This window comes from Capricornis sumatraensis, chromosome 16 (genome assembly GCF_032405125.1).
Source record: "Capricornis sumatraensis isolate serow.1 chromosome 16, serow.2, whole genome shotgun sequence".
NCBI classification, from domain to species: domain Eukaryota; kingdom Metazoa; phylum Chordata; class Mammalia; order Artiodactyla; family Bovidae; genus Capricornis; species Capricornis sumatraensis.
This window is the reverse complement of record NC_091084.1, coordinates 3,600,616-3,618,211: the sequence shown is the minus strand read 5'-3', so window position 1 is coordinate 3,618,211 and position 17,596 is coordinate 3,600,616. Positions and strand designations below refer to the sequence as shown.

Below are 17,596 nucleotides of genomic sequence, written 5' to 3'. Positions count from 1 at the left end.
CCATTAGGCAGGTGAAGGCGCTGAAGTTTATAAAGATTAAAACAACTTTCAATGGAACTAAAGGCCCAGATTTTCTAATTCAAAAGTTTCACATCATTATTTTTTTAATGCACTGTCAGCACAAAGCAATACAGATGTACTGAACCTGGGGTCCACGGAGACAATGAGACGCAGGGAAAGGCTTGTAAACTAGAGGCCGAATGTTCACTCTCTGAGGAGGGCAGTGAGAGAGAAGGCCACCAGTCCAGACCTCGGCACTGGCCTGTCACTTCACAGGCCCAGGAGGCGCATCTGCGGCCTTCCAAACCACTAAGCCCGAAGAAACTGCTCCAGCCCTACTGAGGACCTACTTAGCGGCCGGATTTGCAGAGCTCCCCAGGGGTCCACAGGGGCCCGCCCTTTTCGGTTCAGGCGCTCAAAGGTGGCGCCAAGCGACCAGGAAGTGTGACCCCAGACGAGAAAGAGCTACCCACCTCAGAGTCGGAAAATCGCCGCCGGGAACCTCGCTTCCGGGTTCTGTCTCGTCGTCTACTCAGGATTGGCTCTTGTACGAGGGCGGGGCCTCGCTGCAACTTTTCTTGCAACCTCGCGGCACTCGACAGCCATTGAGAGGGGTTGAAGCGCTTTCGTCATCAATGAAGTATCGCGAGAGAAGGAGAAGCTGTTACTCTCCCGCCTAATTCAGGTTTACCAACAAGCCGGTTCTGAGACGCCATCCCGCGGGGTGCTGTTGCTCTTCTTGTCGCGATTGTCCCTCCTTCTTCCCGGGTAAAAGTCAGCCTCGGGTCCCCAGGGTGGGGCTGTGGAGAGTCCAGGTGTGGGATAATTTGCGAGTTGCTTCCTCTGTCTGTGGCGTCGCGGGCGGAAGCCCAGAGAGGACTGACTTTGTGGGAAGAATGGGCCGAGTAGGCTCGGGAGGAGCTTGGAGGTTCCGCGGAGTTCTGTGGTGCGGGCGCGCTGAGGTTTGGGATCCTCACCGAACCGGCGATCTTGGCGTGGGAGGGGTCGTTCCACGGTGGCAGCCTCTCCTCCTCAAAAGTGAAAGTGAAAGTAAACTCGCTCAGTAGTGTCCGACTCTACGACCCCGTGTACTGCAGCTCACTAGGCTCCTCCGGCTATTTTCCTTCAACGACGTGTTTTGTTTATTCAAACGTGGACCCCTTATCCTTTCAAAAGTAGCCTGTGTCTTTAAAATAATTCTGTTTAAGCAGGAAATACAGGATCTCCTTAGGCTCCAGAGTAGCCCTTACATGCAACTTAAAACATTTCTGTTCAGTTATTTGTGTGCTAAACCGGAAGTATTGTGTGAGTCTTTTTGCCCATTCATTTAACAAACATTAGCTTCCCACAGCGCACGCAAAAGGAGCTAGGAGAGTTTAATTATAGTGGTAAAAGAGGAGTGGCACTGGAGACACGCTATTTTTTTGTTGTTGTTAACATTAAAAATAAATATATAGTAGGTGCTTAAGTGAAAATGAGACTCTTCCAAAATTGCCAGTCTGCATTTAAAAAATATGCTTTAAATAAAATTTTGTTTTAGCATTTGGAATCGAGTGAGTTTTCTGACCTATTTCAGCACCGGACCCAAGGGTACTTGGAGAGGAAACTGGTCTCGGAGGAGGTGGACTGACCATAGAAATGAGTCCTGCGGATGCCCTGTAAGCGCCTTTCTTTCGAAATATTTGTTGGTTTGGGTTTCTATCAAATAGCCTTATCGACGATGATCACCATAAAAGAAAACTTGTTTAGTAAATAAAGAGCTTGCATGAACACAAGTGTTGGTCGTTACAAAAAGTATTTGGAATGGTTAACAATTCATACTGTATGTTTATTAATTAAAGATAATATGCAGCTGTAGATTGGGGTTTTGCAGTAGATTGGCATATTGCTGTATAAATTTATGTTCTTAGGTTTTTGTCTTAAACTATTGAAGCTATAAATATTCTTGAACTAAGTCTTACTAGCTAATGCAAGTCTTTTAGAGCACATTTTTAGAGGGATAAATTGCCCTAGTACTGAATAAATTGCAAATGAATCTGACTAAAATGAAAATAAATAAAAGAACTAGGAAAAGTAATGTGGGAAAAGCTTCCAACTTGGAGTCTTTCTTTCATCCTGGTTTTAATTTCTTGAGTAGTATTGTTAGACGCTGAGCAAGTTAGCAAGCCTTTAAACTTCACCTCAATTTCTTCATTTGTATCATCAAGTTAAAATGACTCTCAGATAAATTTTCATATTTAAATGAAAAAACTGAAGTGAAAATACTTTAGAAATTGTGGAAGTCTGGATAGTAATGTGATTTGAAAGTATTCTGACTTAATCTGTATGCATATAGTAGTCAGAACTGTGCATATCATTTTGAAGTTTCTGAAGAGACATCTTTTCTGGAGAATTCTCCTGTGTATAAAGATTTGAATTTTAGAGATATATAAAAGTTTGTTTTTAAGTTCATATGTTTTAGTGAAAACAGCCTGAATTTTAATCCTGGCTTTTAGTACCATTTCTGCCATTCTGTTTCATGATAAAGGTATTTAGCCTTCTGGTTTTTCAGAAACAATACTTAACCTCTTTACATGTGAGTTGAGATGAGATCAGAGATACCAAATTATTTTAAAGACGGTTAAAAAGTCACATTACGTTTAAGAGAGTGTTAATAACTTACCATATTGCTGCTTCACATGACAGTATTGAATATTTGGGGTACTACCAAATTTAAATGGCATTGTAAACTTGGCCAGATTTGTAATGGGAAGCTAAGTAGTCAAGCAGGACCTGGATGTAAGTTACTAGCTTATTAGAATAGAAATCTGCTTATAAAATAAGAGGAGTGCTTTTTAAATTAACTAGTTAATTCTGATTTTCCTGGAAAAGTACAAAATAAATAAATAGCAAATCTAGATACTGGGATCAAATTCTCTTAGATTTTTGCTGTGAAACAGAGTAGGAAAATAAACTTTCAAATCCAAGTTACATATGAGTGTATAAAACTGCTTGTAACATGGTTATATATTGAAGCAGTTACACAGCCTTTTAAAAATTGTGTATGTATTCTACATTGTATTAGTGGTAGGAAGATTATGATGTTAATAAACTAATGAATGCTTCAAATTTTCAGATCTTGTTTAGAGCTGGAAAAATGATTTTAGTTTGTAATTGCTATTTATAGATTTAGTTTAGATTTTTTTTTGATTTAGTTTAGTTTAGATGTTCAGTTTGCTTGAACATTCTTTCAATGAATTATATTGAAGTGTTTCTTCTTTTTAAATACAGCGATGATGAAAACACATTTAAAATCTTGGTTGCAACGGATATTCATCTGGGATTTATGGAAAAAGATGCCGTGAGAGGAAATGATACATTTGTAACATTTGATGAAATTTTAAGACTTGCCCAGGAAAATGATGTGAGTTTGGTTTGCATTTTTGCAGTTTCTACCAAGTTCCTGTACTTACTGTTTTTCCTTTTAGAGTTTTGTTTTATATGTTCTTGTGCTCAGATTGCCTGCTTAAATATAAGTATGCTAAAAGTCCAAATCAGATTTCATGTGCTTTATTCCTTGAATTCAAGTAGGAGTGACTTTTGTAAATAGTCTGTAAAAATTAATGAAAATTGATGAAGTGTTTACTGAGTGCAGCATATTTCTATTTGAGCTATAAAGATGACTGTCATAGTTTCTGCTTTCAAAGAACATACAGCAGGCAAATCAGTATGTAAGATAAGATAAATGTCTAAATGCTCAGATGCAAGGTCATATGGGATAAGAGCCATAAAAAAATTATAAATAGCATTTCCTGGGCGATTAGAGGTAGAAGAGATCACATTTAGAATAGGACAGTAAGATGAGATAAATTAAGTGGCATTTAACTTGGGCTTGGAAGAGATATAGCAGCTGTGTTGGCTCACTGGTGGGTCTTGTTTGAGAAAGAGGGCTGAAAAACTAGAAATGTGGTTTGAGCTTCAGTGAGAGCTTCAAATGCCAGATTGAGGAGTTTGTACCCAATTAATAGAAAGTCTTCTGGCAACAGAGTCTAGCATGAAGTCAAAATAAGTTTGAAGCTTTTTTAAAGTGGTGGCTTGCAGTGGAAAAAAGGAAGTGAATACAAGAACTATTACAAAAATAGGGTTTGCATACTTTGATTAGGAGATGCAGATGAGGGAGAAGGGATGACAGTATCTTTGAAGTGTGTTAAGTTTGGGTGAATGGTGGTACCGGTAATAGAAGTAGGTTTTAAATAAGGAAGATTTCTTTCTTATTTTCACACTTCCTTATTACATACTTCATTATATGGGAAGGTGATGAATTTTGATTTAGGCCATTTGAGTTGGAGGTTCCAATAGGATATTCAAGGATACCTTTTGGCAGGCAGATAAAATGTCCATCTAGAGCCCAGAAGACAACTGGGGAATAAACATAAATTCCAGTGACTTGCAAACTGTTATCTTCAACTTTTCCTCAGAGTTTTGTTCAGTTTTTCTGCAAGTCCTTTAGTTCATATTTCTAAGTATTTATGAGTGGAACCTTCCCACTGTTTTCTGCCTTTGAGTCTATAGACTTAATTCAAAACTTCTATCTTATTTTGCTGAACTACAATAGCTCACCTTAGATAGTGAAGTCGCTCAGTCGTGTCCGACTCTTTGCGACCCCATGAACAGTAGCCAACCAGGCTCCTCCATCCATGGGATTTTCCAGGCAAGAATACTGGAGTGGATTGCCATTTTCTTCTCCAGGGGATCTTCCCGACCCAGGGATCGAACCCGTGTCTCCCGCATTGTAGGCAGACGCTTTACCATCTGAGCCACCAAGGAAGTCACATTAGTAGGTCACCTTAGGTTTTTTTTTTTTCTTTTTTACAACATAGCAGACAGAGTGAACTTATAAAATCATAAATCAGATCATGGCACTCTGCTGCTTCAAAATCTAAGTGGCCTTCCATTAAATCTAGAGTAAAAATTAAACTACAAAGTTCAATATGATCTGGCCCCTACTAGAAGACTTCATTTCCTTTGACTCTCCGTGCTTGGCTTGTGCTCCATCTACACCGGAGTGTGTGTTCTACTCTGGGACCTCTGTGTGTCTGGTTCTTCCTGCTCCTAGCATCTTGATTTAGTCAGGGTTTACTTCTCAGTTCAAGTTTTATCTTTTTGAAGAGGTCTTCCCTGATAACTCCAAACAGTCTTACCACATTACTCATTCATTTTCTCATAGCACCATCTAAAATAATTTATTGGATTGTCTACTTGTTTATTTTCTTCTCCACTGGAAGATAAATTACATGAGAATGAAGATTCTTTTCTGTTTGCTCATGTGTATCCTAGTACGGCGAAAGGATCTGCCGAGCGGGAGGCACTCTCATAAATGTGTTCCTGAATGAGGGAATGTCTAGTATCGTCTTCTTTTACCCTGAAGGCAGAGAAATTAACAGTCAAAGGAGGTTTGTTTGTGTCCTTTTCTATGCTTAGGTGCTGAAGAACTATGTCTTTCCCTGAGCGCAAGCTTTTTTTTTTTTCCTTCACTGTGTCATTTCCTTTCCTTCTGCTTCCTCTCCCTGCACTCTTTAATCCTGACTGTTCTCTTCTGCCCACAGCCCCAAGCTGGTACCTCCAAATGCATGTTATATTTACTTTCCCCCATCTTTTGTGTCTACTTCTTCTTACTGAAGCCTAAATTCTTCCTGATTATTAAGTGCTCTATATTGTGGGCAATGGCACCCCACTCCAGTACTCTTGCCTGGAAAATCCCATGGACGGAGGAGCCTGGTAGGCTGCAGTCCATGGAGTCGCTAAGAGTTGGACACAACTGAGCGACTTCACTTTCACTTTCATGCATTGGAGAAGGAAATGGCAACCCACTCCAGTGTTCTTGCCTGGAGAATCCCAGGGACGGGGGAGCCTGGTGGGCTGCCGTCTATGGGGTCGCGCAGAGTTGGACACGACTGAAGCAACTTAGCAGCAGCCTTCTAACCAGCCTTATCTCTACTTTTTAGTTCTATCAGCCTAATCTGTACTCTCTAGTTCTTCAGAGTCTTTTTTTTTTTAACTTTTAATTTTGGAACAATATCAGTCTTAAGAGACATTGCAAGAATAGTACAAAAACTTCTTACCCTTCACTGAGATTTTCCTACATTGAGTGTGTGTGTGTGTGAATATGTATTTGTGTCTTAATCGCTCAGTTGGATCCAACTATTTTGACCCCATGGACTATAGTCCCAGGCTCCTCTGTCCATGGGGTTCTCCAGGCAAGAATACTGGAGTGGGCTGCCATTCCCTTCTCCAGGGCATCTTCCTGACCCAGGGATCAAACCAGGGTCTCCTGCATTGCAGGGAGAAACTTCACCCTCTGAGCCACCAGGGATGCCCTTCCTATACTTTTACATTTAATTTATCCTCTTTCTCTCCATACATACACACATAGACAGACACACTTTTTCTGAATCATTTGAGAGTAAATTGCATGTGTAACCAGAGTGCACTTGTCAAAACCAGGGAAACTGATGTTTCTCCAGTACTATCATGCAATTCTAAGATGCTGCCAGTTTTCCCCACAACAAATGTCGTTGCAGTTTGGGGGCAGGTCAGTGATGTTAGATCCCAGCCCAGGATTACATTTCACGTTTAGTTGTCATGTCTCTTTCGTCTCTTATAATCTGGGACATTTCCTCAGTCTGCCTTGTCTTTCATGACTCTGGCTTTTTTTTTTTTTTTTTTTATAAAGTTGTGGTAGTTTTAGGTCAATAGTGAAGGGACTCAATGTATCCACTCTGCCCCAGAGTCGTCTGGTGGCTCAGATGGTAAAGAATTTGCCTGCAATGCAGGAAACCTGGGTTCTATCCCTGGGTCGGAAAGATCCCCTGGAGAAGGAAATGGCAACCCACTCCAGTATTCTTGCCTGAGAAATCCCATGGACAGAGGAGCCTGGCAGGCTACAGTCCACGGGGTCACAAAGAGTCAGACACTGAGCACCATGTGCTCTCCCCAAACTCCCCTCCCATCTAGGCTGCCATATAACTTTGAGCAGAGTTCCCTATTCTTTGTGGTAGGTCCTTGTTGGTTATCTATTTTAAATATAACAGGGTGTCCATGCCATCCCAAACTCTCTTAACTATCCTTTCCCCCCATCCTTAACCCCTGGCAACCATACGTTTGTTCTCTAAGCATGACCTTCACATTTTTGAAGGGTCACAGGTAATTATTTTTGCAGAATATTCCTCGATTGGATATGTGTGACATTTCCTCATGAGTAAATTCATGTAGAGCAGGAATACCTCAGAAGCAAGTTGTGTTCTCAGTGATCACTAGAGTCACAAACCAGTTTTTAAAGATACTAAAAAAATTTTTTTTGCTCTTGATAACATAAAACATACCACCCTAACCATTTTTAAGGATTTGGTTGAGTAGTATTAAGCACATTTGTATGTTTGAGTAACCAACCTCCAAAACTCTTTTAAACAACTCTTTCCCTTCCCCTCCCTTATAAAAATGTTTACTTAAGTTGTCTTTTCTATGACTTTGATTGTGATCATTTTTTTCCTTTGCTCAAATCATGTGTAGTTTTGAAGACCTAGCTTAAATTTTAATTGTAGTCTCTCTGACTAGTGTTGGGGCCAGAAATCTTTTCCTTCTTCCCTTCTAGGTTCTCTGACTTGTCTGATAATTAAGTTAACATAAGACAGATAAGGGCTTCCCAGGTGGCACTAGTGATAAAGAACTCACCTGCCAATGCAGGAAACATGAGATGTGGGAAGCTCCCCTGGAGAAGAGCACAGCAACCCATTCCAGTGTTCTCACCAGGAGAATCCTATGGACAGAGGAGCCTGGTGGGCTATGATCCATAGGGTAGCAAAGAGTCGAACACGACTGAAGCAATTTAGCATGCACGCAAGACAGATTAATAGACTAAGAAAAGTGTATGCTGTGCCATGCCCTGTGATGAGTCTTTCTGATACCAGAGATTATCTCTGGTAATAGCTCTTCTCCTGGTACATAACCTCCTGTCTAAATTCAGAGTCTGACTTATGTTTAGATGCATAGCAGTTTTTCTCTCCCACTGGATTTTGAATAGAATAGGGGTCATATTTTATTCATCATACTCAGTATGAGGTATGGTACATTGTATTCAGTGAGAGCAGGGACGTGATCTGTTTTGTAGATTGCTATTTCCTGAGCTGTCACTGCCTATAGGAAGTCAAAATAATTGTTGAATGAATCAAGTGAGTAATTTGGATTGAATCAGCTCTTCCTTGCATGTTGTCGTTTAGTTACAAAGTTGTCTCTGACTCTTTCTGACCCCATAGACTGTAGCGCACCAGGCTCCTCTGTCCATGGGATTTCCCAAGCAAGAATAATGGAGTGGGTTGCCAATTCCTTCTCCAGCGGATCTTCCTGACCCAGGTATCAAAGCTGGGTCTCCTGCTTGGCAGACAGATTCTTTACCACTGAACCATTCCTTCTATCAGTTCAATTCAGTTCAGTTGCTCAGTCGTTCCAGCTCTTTGCGACCCCATGAATCGCAGCACTCCAGGCCTCCCTGTCCATCACTAATTCCCGGAGTTCACTCAGACTCACGCCCATCGAGTCAGTGATGCCATCCAGCCGTCTCATCCTCTGTCGTCCCCTTCTCCTCCTGCTTCCAATCCCTCCCAGCATCAGAGTCTTTTCCAGTGAGTCAACTCTTGCCAATCCCTCTCAGCATCAGAGTCTTTTCCAATGAGTCAACTCTTTGCATGAGGCGGCCAAAGTACTGGAGTTTCAGCTTTAGCATCATTCTTTCCAAAGAAATCCCAGGGCTGATCTCCTTCAGAATGGACTGGTTGGATCTCCTTGCAGTCCAAGGGACTCTCAAGAGTCTTCTCCAACACCACAGTTCAAAAGCATCAATTCTTCAGCGCTCAGCCTTCTTCACAGTCCAACTCTCACATCCATATATGACCACTGGAAAAACCATAGCCTTGCCCAGACGGACCTTAGTTGGCAAAGTAATGTCTCTGCTTTTGAATATGCTATCTAGGTTGGTCATAACTTTTCTTCCAAGGAGTAAGCGTCTTTTAATTTCATGGCTGCAGTCACTGTCTGCAGTGATTTTGGAGCCCCCCAAAATAAAGTCTGACACTGTTTCAACTGTTTCCCCATCTATTTCCCATGAAGTGATGGGACCAGATGCCATCATCTTCGTTTTCTGAATGTTGAGCTTTAAGCCAACTTTTTCACTCTCCTCTTTCACTTTCATCAAGAGGCTTTTTAGTTCCTCTTCACTTTCTGCCGTAAGGGTGGTGTCATCTGCATATCTGAGGTTAGTGATATTTCTCCCAGCAATCTTGATTCCAGCTTGTGTTTCTTCCAGTCCATCATTTCTCATGATGTACTCTAGGTTTTATTAAAGTGCAAAGTTTATGTTTGATTTGGATAACTTTAAGAAAAGAAATCACTTCTGGTAGCATGAGTTAGAGACTTGGTATAGTAATTTGAAGATGGCTTTTTGAAGGTGGCCTGGGAACCTAAGTGCGAGTCAGATTAGTAACCAGATTGGAAGGGTCTTTAAATGAATAAAATTTGAAAGTTTAAATCTCCACATGTAATGGTATCTTTTATAAAATTTTTTTCTCTCTTTGGTCTATAGTTTTAAAAATTTTACCTATAAAACATACTAATTTTCACACTATTTTCTGTTGATTAGGTGGATTTTATTTTGTTAGGTGGTGATCTTTTTCATGAAAATAAACCCTCAAGAAAAACATTGCACACCTGCCTCGAGTTATTAAGAAAATATTGTATGGGGGATCGTCCTGTACAGTTTGAAATTCTCAGCGACCAGTCAGTTAACTTTGGTTTTAGTAAGTAAGTATATTTAAATGCTTCAGTGAATGTTTCCTTGTGTCTGTGATATATAACATTTCCTATGTAGGATGCATGAACACATAAACAGTTAGTCATCTTCTCTTCATTATAAGCTATTTCCTTGGCAGTTGTAGTTCTTTGAATTTTCTGTACATTATAATAATTTGTATTTCCCTAATTAATAGATAGAGTAACTTCTCAGATTTTTACTGTACTTTTGGGATCTCTGTTCATATCCTTTGTCCATTTAAAAAATTTGGATTGTTTTTGCTTTTCATGTTGAATTTGCAGGAGCTATTTATATATTCTACATATCAAGCCTTTGTTATGCATATTTTTTTTTTCCCAATCAATAATTGTCTTTTGACTGTTCACAGGACCTTTTGATGACAGAAATACTTAATTTTGATGTTCATAGTAAAATATATGACACGTCTGAGCAACTTCACTTTCACTTTTCACTTTCATGCATTGGAGAAGGAAATGGCAAACCACTCCAGTATTCTTGCCTGGAGAATCCCACGGACGGGGGAGCCTAGTAGGCTGCCGTCTATGGGGTTGCACAGAGTTGGACATGACTGAAGCGACGCAGCAGCAGCAGTCAAATATGTTCTTTAAGATTTGTGCTTTTGGGACTTATTGACAATATATACCTAGAACCCCAGGTCATAAAGGTATGTCATTTTTCTTATACATTGAGCAGGTACCACACTGCTTTTAGTTAAAATGATCTCAAAGTTGTCTTCTGCCTATGCCAGTGTCTCGGTTTTTTCCTAAAAGACACTGACAGTTTTGAAGTTTACTGGTTAGATATTTTGTAGAATATCTCTCAGTTTGGGTTTTCTCATTATTAGACTAGGGTTATTGGTTTTGGGGAAAGAATATTCCTTACAGCAGAATTGCCCTTCTCATAGCTTGTCAGTAATATATGCCATCAATATGACCTGAGCTGGTGACGTTAACACTGATCACTTGGTTAAGATAGTGTCTTACAGGTTTCTCCACAATCAACTTAATATTTTTCTCTTTCCTTTCACTGTTTTGTAGAAGTGAGTCTCCACGTCCAGCCCACATTCAAAGAGAGGGAGTTACGGTTTGCTTCTTGGAGAGAGAAAAGAGTGTCAAAGAATTTATGGGCTTGTTAAAGCTACCACTTACTAAAATCAGTAAAATTTTAGGAGAGGCTCTACAACTATTTGCTTTCTCTTTAATGTTTGTCCAGTAATTTTAGCATTTGCCAGTGGTTCTTGCCTGCAGCTATTGTAACTATAGTGTCCTCATGGTGATTTCCTGTTTCCCTCATTCTTTCTGCCATTTATTAATTGGAATTGTTCCATAAAGACTTGTCCCTTGTCCCCCATATGTTTGTTTATTTATTCAGTTGTCTATATTAGTAGGAACTTATTAAATCGTTGTATCAGTATGAACTCATTTTTTTCCTTTGAATTGTAATTTAACATTATTTTGATAATCTGTTTTGTTGCTCAAATAAATTGTTCCAGCTTTAGCTATTGGACACTCTTTCAGACAGGCTCTTGTGTCCTGTCAACACACACTAATCTTTTTTCCCCCATCTTTCTTACTTTTTGGCATTGGAAGATGCTCCAGGCTAATTCTGTATTTTCCCAAGCTTTATACTCATGGAGTCTTGGTTCCTTTTGGAATGGTATTTGTAAGCTAGAATCTGGATGCTTAGCATGCACATGGCTATTGTCTTGTGGTGCTTCTGGTTTCTCTCAGTATACAGAACTTAAATACATATATTTAAAAATGTGTGTATATGTATATATATGTGTGTGTGTATACATATAGGTATATGTATACACACACACACACACACATATATATATATATAAAGTAACCCATGAAAACAGACATCAGTTCTGTTGCTCAGTTGTGTCTCTGACTCTTTGCATTCCCATGGACTGCAGCACGCCAGGCCTCCCTGTCCATTACCAACTCCTGCAGCCTACTCAAACTCATGTCCATCATGTTAGTGATGCCATCCAACCATCTCATCCTTTGTCATCCCATTCTCCTCCTGCCTTCAATCTTTCCGAGCATCGGTCTTTTCCAGTGAGTCAGTTCTTCCCATCAGGTGGCCAAAGTATTGGAGTTTCATCTTCAGCATCAGTCCTTCCAATGAATATTCAGGACGGATTTCCTTTAGGATAGACTGGTTGGATCTCCTTGCAGTCCAAGGGATTCTCAAGAGTATTCTCCAACACCATAGTTCCAAAGCATCAATTCTTTGGTGCTCAGCTTTCTTTATGGTCCAACTCTCAAATCCATACATGACTACTGGAAAAGCCATAGCTTCGACTAGATGGATCTTTGTTGGCAAAGTAATGTCTCTGCTGTCTAGGTTGGTCATAACTTTTCTTCCAAGGAGCAAGTGTCTTTTAAATTCATGGCTACAGTCGCCATCTGGAGTGATTTTGGAGCCCCCAAAAATGAATTCTGTCACTGTTCCCACTGTTTACTCCTCTATTAGTTTTCTGAGTGTTAAGTTTTAAGCCAGCTTTTTCACTTTCATCAAGAGGCTCTTTAGTTCTTCTTTGCTTTCTGCCATAAGTGTGGTGTCATCTGCATATCTGAGGTTAGTGATATTTCTCCCAGCAATCTTGATTCCAGCTTGTGCTTTTTCCAGTCCAGCATTTCTCATGATATACTCTGCCTAGAATTTAAATAAGCAGGGTGACAATATACAGCCTTGATGAACTCCTTTCCCAATTTGGGACCACTCTGTTGTTCCATGTCTGGTTCTAACTGTTGCCTCTTGACCTTCATACAGATTTCTCAGGAGACAGGATAGGTGGTCTGGTATTCCCAACTTTATGAATTTTCCATAGTTTGTTGTGATCCACACACTCAAAGTCTTTGATGTAGTCAGTAAAGCAGAGTATATGCTTATCTGGAACTCTCTTGCTTTTTCGATGATCCAAAAGATGTTGGGAATTTGATCTCTAGTTCCTCTACCTTTTCTAAACCCAGCTTGAACATCTGGAAGTTCACGGTTCACGTACTGTTAAAGCTAGCTTGGAGAATTTTGAGCATTACTTTACTAGCTTGTGAGATGAATGCAGTTGTGTGGTAGTTTAAGCATTCTTTGGCATTGCCTTTCTTTGGGATTGGAATGAAAACTGACCTTTTCCAGTCCTATTGCCGTATTGAGTGCAGTACTCTCACAGCATCATCTTTTAGGATTTGAAATAGCTCAACTAGAATTCCATCACCTCCTCTAGCTTTGTTTGTAGTGATGCTTCCTAAGGCCCACTTGACTTCATATTCCAGGATGTCTGGCTCTAGGTGAGTGATCACACCATTGTGATTATTTGAAGATCATTTTTGTATAGTTCTTCTGTGCATTCTTGCCACCTCTTCTTAATATCTTTTGTTTCTGTTAGGTCCACACCATTTCTGTCCTTTATTGAGACCATTTTTGCATGAAATGTTCCCTGGTATCTCTAATTTTCCTGAAGAGATCTCTAGTCTTTCCCATTCTGTTGTTTTCCTCTATTTGTTTGCACTGATTACTGAGGAAGGCTTTCTTATCTTTCCTTGCTATTCTTTGGAACTCTGCATTCAAATGGGTATATCTTTCCTTTTTTCCTTTGCCTTTCGCTTCTCTGCTTTTCACAGCTATTTTTATTCTTATTTCTTACCTATTTGTGTATAAATATATTTTAAAAAGGAGTTTATATTGGGAGGTAAATTTTGGGGGGGTTTTGTATTTAAGAAGATGAGTACTTTTAACTTTGGATTGATAATTTGGCTGGGTTTAGAATTGGATTTCGAAAGATTCTCACATATGTCCTTGTTTTAAAAAATTCTAATCACTTGTTAAAGAGATTGTGTTTTCTCCATTGTATATTCTTGTCTCCTTTATCAAAGATAAGGTGTCCATAGGTGCGTGGATTTATCTCTGGGCTTTCTATTTTGTTCCAGTGATCTATATTTCTGTCTTTGTGCCAGTACCATACTGTCTTGATGACTGTAGCTTTGTAGTATAACTTGAAGTCAGGCAGGTTGATTCCTCTAGTTCCATTCTTGTTTCTCAAATTTGCTTTGGCTATTTGAGGTTGTTTGTATTTCCGTACAAATTATGAAATTATTTGTGCTAGTTCTGTGAAAAATACCATTGGTATCTTAATAGGGATTGCACTGAATCTATAGATTGCTTTGGATAGTATACTCATTTACACTATATTGATTGTTCCAATCCATGAACATGGTATATTTTCCCATCTATTTGTGTGCTCTTTGATTTCTTTCATCCCACTCCAGTATTCTTACCTGAGAAATCCCATGACAGAGTAGCCTGGTGGGCTACATTCCATGAGGTTGCAAGAGAGTTGGATATGACTTATCAGCTAAAAAACAGTAGCAAATGTTCTCAAACCTTCTTTCCCGTTCTCTTTCTGAAAATTATATCTTACCCACTTTTTAGTATCCCCTATAACTTTATTTCTTTGTACTACATTTTGGGTAATTTTCTGTTCCAGTTTACTAATTCATGTAGAAAAATAGAACAAAAAAAAAATAGGGAAACTCTGAAAAAGAGGACTACTAAGTAGTGTTTAGCTCAGTTCAGTCCCTATCAAAATTCCAATGGTAGCTTTCACAGAAATGGAACAAACAACAGGTACAGGAAAAGGTGCTCAGCATCACTAATCATTGGGGAAAGGCATACGAAAACCACAATGAGATATTACCCCATACCTGTTAGGATGTCTGTCATCAGAAAAATAAGGGAGAACAAGTATTGGGGAGAATGTGGAGGGAAGAAAACCCTTGCACACTATTTGGAATGCCAGTTTATACATCCGATGGAAAACACTGGAGGTTCCCCCTCAAAGACAGAACCACCGTGTGATCCAGTGGTTCTCCCTCTGGGTATATATCCAGAGGGAATGAAAACTATTTTGAAGAGATAGTCTGCACTCCCCTGTTCACTGCAGCATTGTTCACAGTAGCCAAGATAAGGCAGTGGTGGCAACAGTGTACATGTCCGTCAGTGGAAGAATGGATAAACATGTAATATGTATATGTGTGTATATATGTAAAACATACATGTTACTCAACTGTAAGAAGAGACATCATTTCATGTGAGACAATATGCATGGACCTTGAATGCTTTATGCTAAGTAAACTAAGTCAGAGAAAGAGACAAATAATGTGTACTATCACTTATACAGTATAGGGAATCTGAACTCATATAAATGGAGACTTGAATGGTGGTTACCAGGGCCGAGTGTTGTGGGGGGGAAGTGGAGATGCTGGTCAAAAAGTATAATTTTGATTAAGAAATGATTACATTCATAGGATCTAATGTACAGCATAGTATTAGTTATAGTTAATAAAGTTTCTAAGACAGTAGATCTTAAATGTTCTCACTAGGAAAAGGAGATGGTAACTGTGTGACATGCTGGCAGCTGTTGAAGGGAGTGTGTGTTAATTACAGTGGTAGGTAAGTTACAGTGGTTATCATTTTGCAGTATATGAATATATCAAACCAACGTATTTGTATACCTTAAAGTAACACAATGTTGCACGTCAGTTATATCACAATATAGCTGGAAAAAAGTATATTATAATGCTGCTGCTACTGCTAAGTCACTTCAGCCGTGTCCGACTCTGTGCGACCCCATAGACGGCAGCCCACCAGGCTCCCCCATCCCTGGGATTCTCCAGGCAAGAACACTGGAATGTTGCCATTTCCTTCTCCAGTGCATGAAAGTGAAAAGTGAAAGTGAAGTTGCTCAGTCGTATCTGACCCTCAGCAACCCCGTGGACTGCAGCCTACCAGGCTTCTCCGTCCATGGGATTTTCCAGGCAAGAGTACTGGAGTGGGGTGCCATTGCCTTCTTTACATTAATAAAAAATGTGATATGACTCATGAATTGATAGGCAGATAATTGGAAGAGTATAGAAGTTCCAGAAATAGCCTCAATACATGTGGGAATTTAGTATTTGATAAAGGTGGTGTCACATATCTCCAGGAAAATATAGCTTATTCAATAAAAGAACTAGAGGAAACTGTTAAGCATTTTAAAAAATCTGGATGTGGAAAAGACTTTCCTAAGTATTTCACAAATCCGGAATCCATAAAAGATTGATATTTTTGTCTTTGTAAATTTCTGCATGGCAAGAGCTGCCCATGGAAGTCGGAAGTCCAGGTTCAACCAGAAAGAACATTTTTAATTCAAGGCAAATTAAGGTCTAATTTTCCCAATAGATAAATAATTTTTTCAAGTCAGTTAAAAGAAATTCATGAGTTAGTAAACAGAAAGTTAGGTAAAGAATATGGACATCATTCACTGAAAAGGAAATAAAGTGGCATTTAAACATATTAAAAGAATATGAAAGATACAAGATGAAGTACACTGAGATATGTTTTTCCTATAGGATTTATATACATCAGTAATTCTCAGTCCTGGGTGTGTATTACCTTTACCTCAGAATCTTAAAAAATACTGATGCCCAGTCTCTAGGTCAGTTAATCTCCCTGATTGTGTCTCAGACATTGGCGGATCTTCAAAGATCCCTAGAGAATTTTGTTGTGCAGCTAGGGTTTAGAATCACTGGTGTAAAATTCAAGAAGTTTGATCATATATTGTACTAGTGGAGTAAGGGGAAATGGTCTCATGCATTGCCATTGTATTATATGTAAATTATACCACCTCAACCAGGGGAAATTGGCAGTAATCAAATTTACAAATGTAGGTGTACTTTTTGACCTGACAGTGTCCTCCTGATAATTTCCTATACTCTCACAAGGGCACCTTTGTACAGGAGTACTCAACCATTTGTGAAACAAAAGACTGGAAATGGCCCAAATGTCCATTGATAGGTATCTACTTAAGCACATTGTAATAATCCATACAGTGTCTGGCTAAAAAAAGACACAAGGAAGCTCTTTATATACTGATATGGAATCATTTACAAAGTATGTTAAGTGATAAAGGCAGGGTCCAGAGGTCTATATTGTGCTGCCATTTGTGGAAGAAGGAATATGTATTTATTTGCTTTACAGGTATAAGATATTTTTGCACAGATAAAGTAGAAATTGCTAGTGTCATTTCCTCTGAGAAGTGCAGCTTGGTGACTACGGCCAGGAGTAGTATGAAAATTTGTCATACAAGTAGTAAGTGATAGAGCTGGAATTTTTAATCAAGGTCTTTTGTATTCTAGAGTAGATGTATTTCTTCCCCTTCTGCTTCTACAATACAAATACAGACCTAACACAAAGACTTCGAAATTTTGAAAGCCTATTAGCTTACTATTCAGATAATCAAATTGTTCATACAATTCACAAGCATCATATACTGTAAGGTTTTCTTTTCAAGTGCAGTACTTTGAGATCTTTTCAAACTTGAATTATTGCCTATGATTGAATTTTTTTTTAAAACTCCAAGCTAGTAGTCATCTGCCAGCTTAGATAATCCAATTTGCCTCTAACAGTATTAAGTTTTTGGAGGAGGAGAATGGAGGAAAGAGCTTTTGTCTCTTACAGAAATTTTTTCTTTCTTTTTTTAAGGTTTCCATGGGTGAACTACCAGGATGGCAATCTCAACATTTCAATTCCGGTGTTTAGTATTCACGGCAATCATGATGATCCCACAGGGGTGATTATTGTGTTCTTAAAGTTTGTTGAAATTTTAGAAAATTTCCGTTTGTCTACAGGGAAGCATTCTTCCACTTCTTCCCTGCAACTTTTAGTCAGATTGACTCAGAGATTCAAATTGACTTTTTATCATTCATA

At 39.2% G+C, this 17,596-nt stretch overlaps 1 protein-coding gene across 2 annotated transcripts in view; it reads left to right on the top strand.

Annotated features, from left to right (window-relative positions):
• Window positions 1–663: 663 nt before the first annotated feature.
• Window positions 664–17,596, top strand: part of MRE11 (MRE11 homolog, double strand break repair nuclease) — a 77,190-nt gene continuing 60,257 nt past the window's right edge. For both annotated transcript variants that reach the window (XR_011146009.1, XM_068988649.1), the window contains exons 1-5: window positions 664–768; window positions 1,577–1,658; window positions 3,271–3,403; window positions 9,671–9,831; window positions 17,372–17,459. Coding sequence is in view for 1 of the 2 variants with exons in the window: in XM_068988649.1 (XP_068844750.1) it covers window positions 1,639–1,658; window positions 3,271–3,403; window positions 9,671–9,831; window positions 17,372–17,459 (402 nt within the window). In the remaining variant the exon portion in view is untranslated. The remainder of the gene's footprint in view (window positions 769–1,576; window positions 1,659–3,270; window positions 3,404–9,670; window positions 9,832–17,371; window positions 17,460–17,596) is intronic.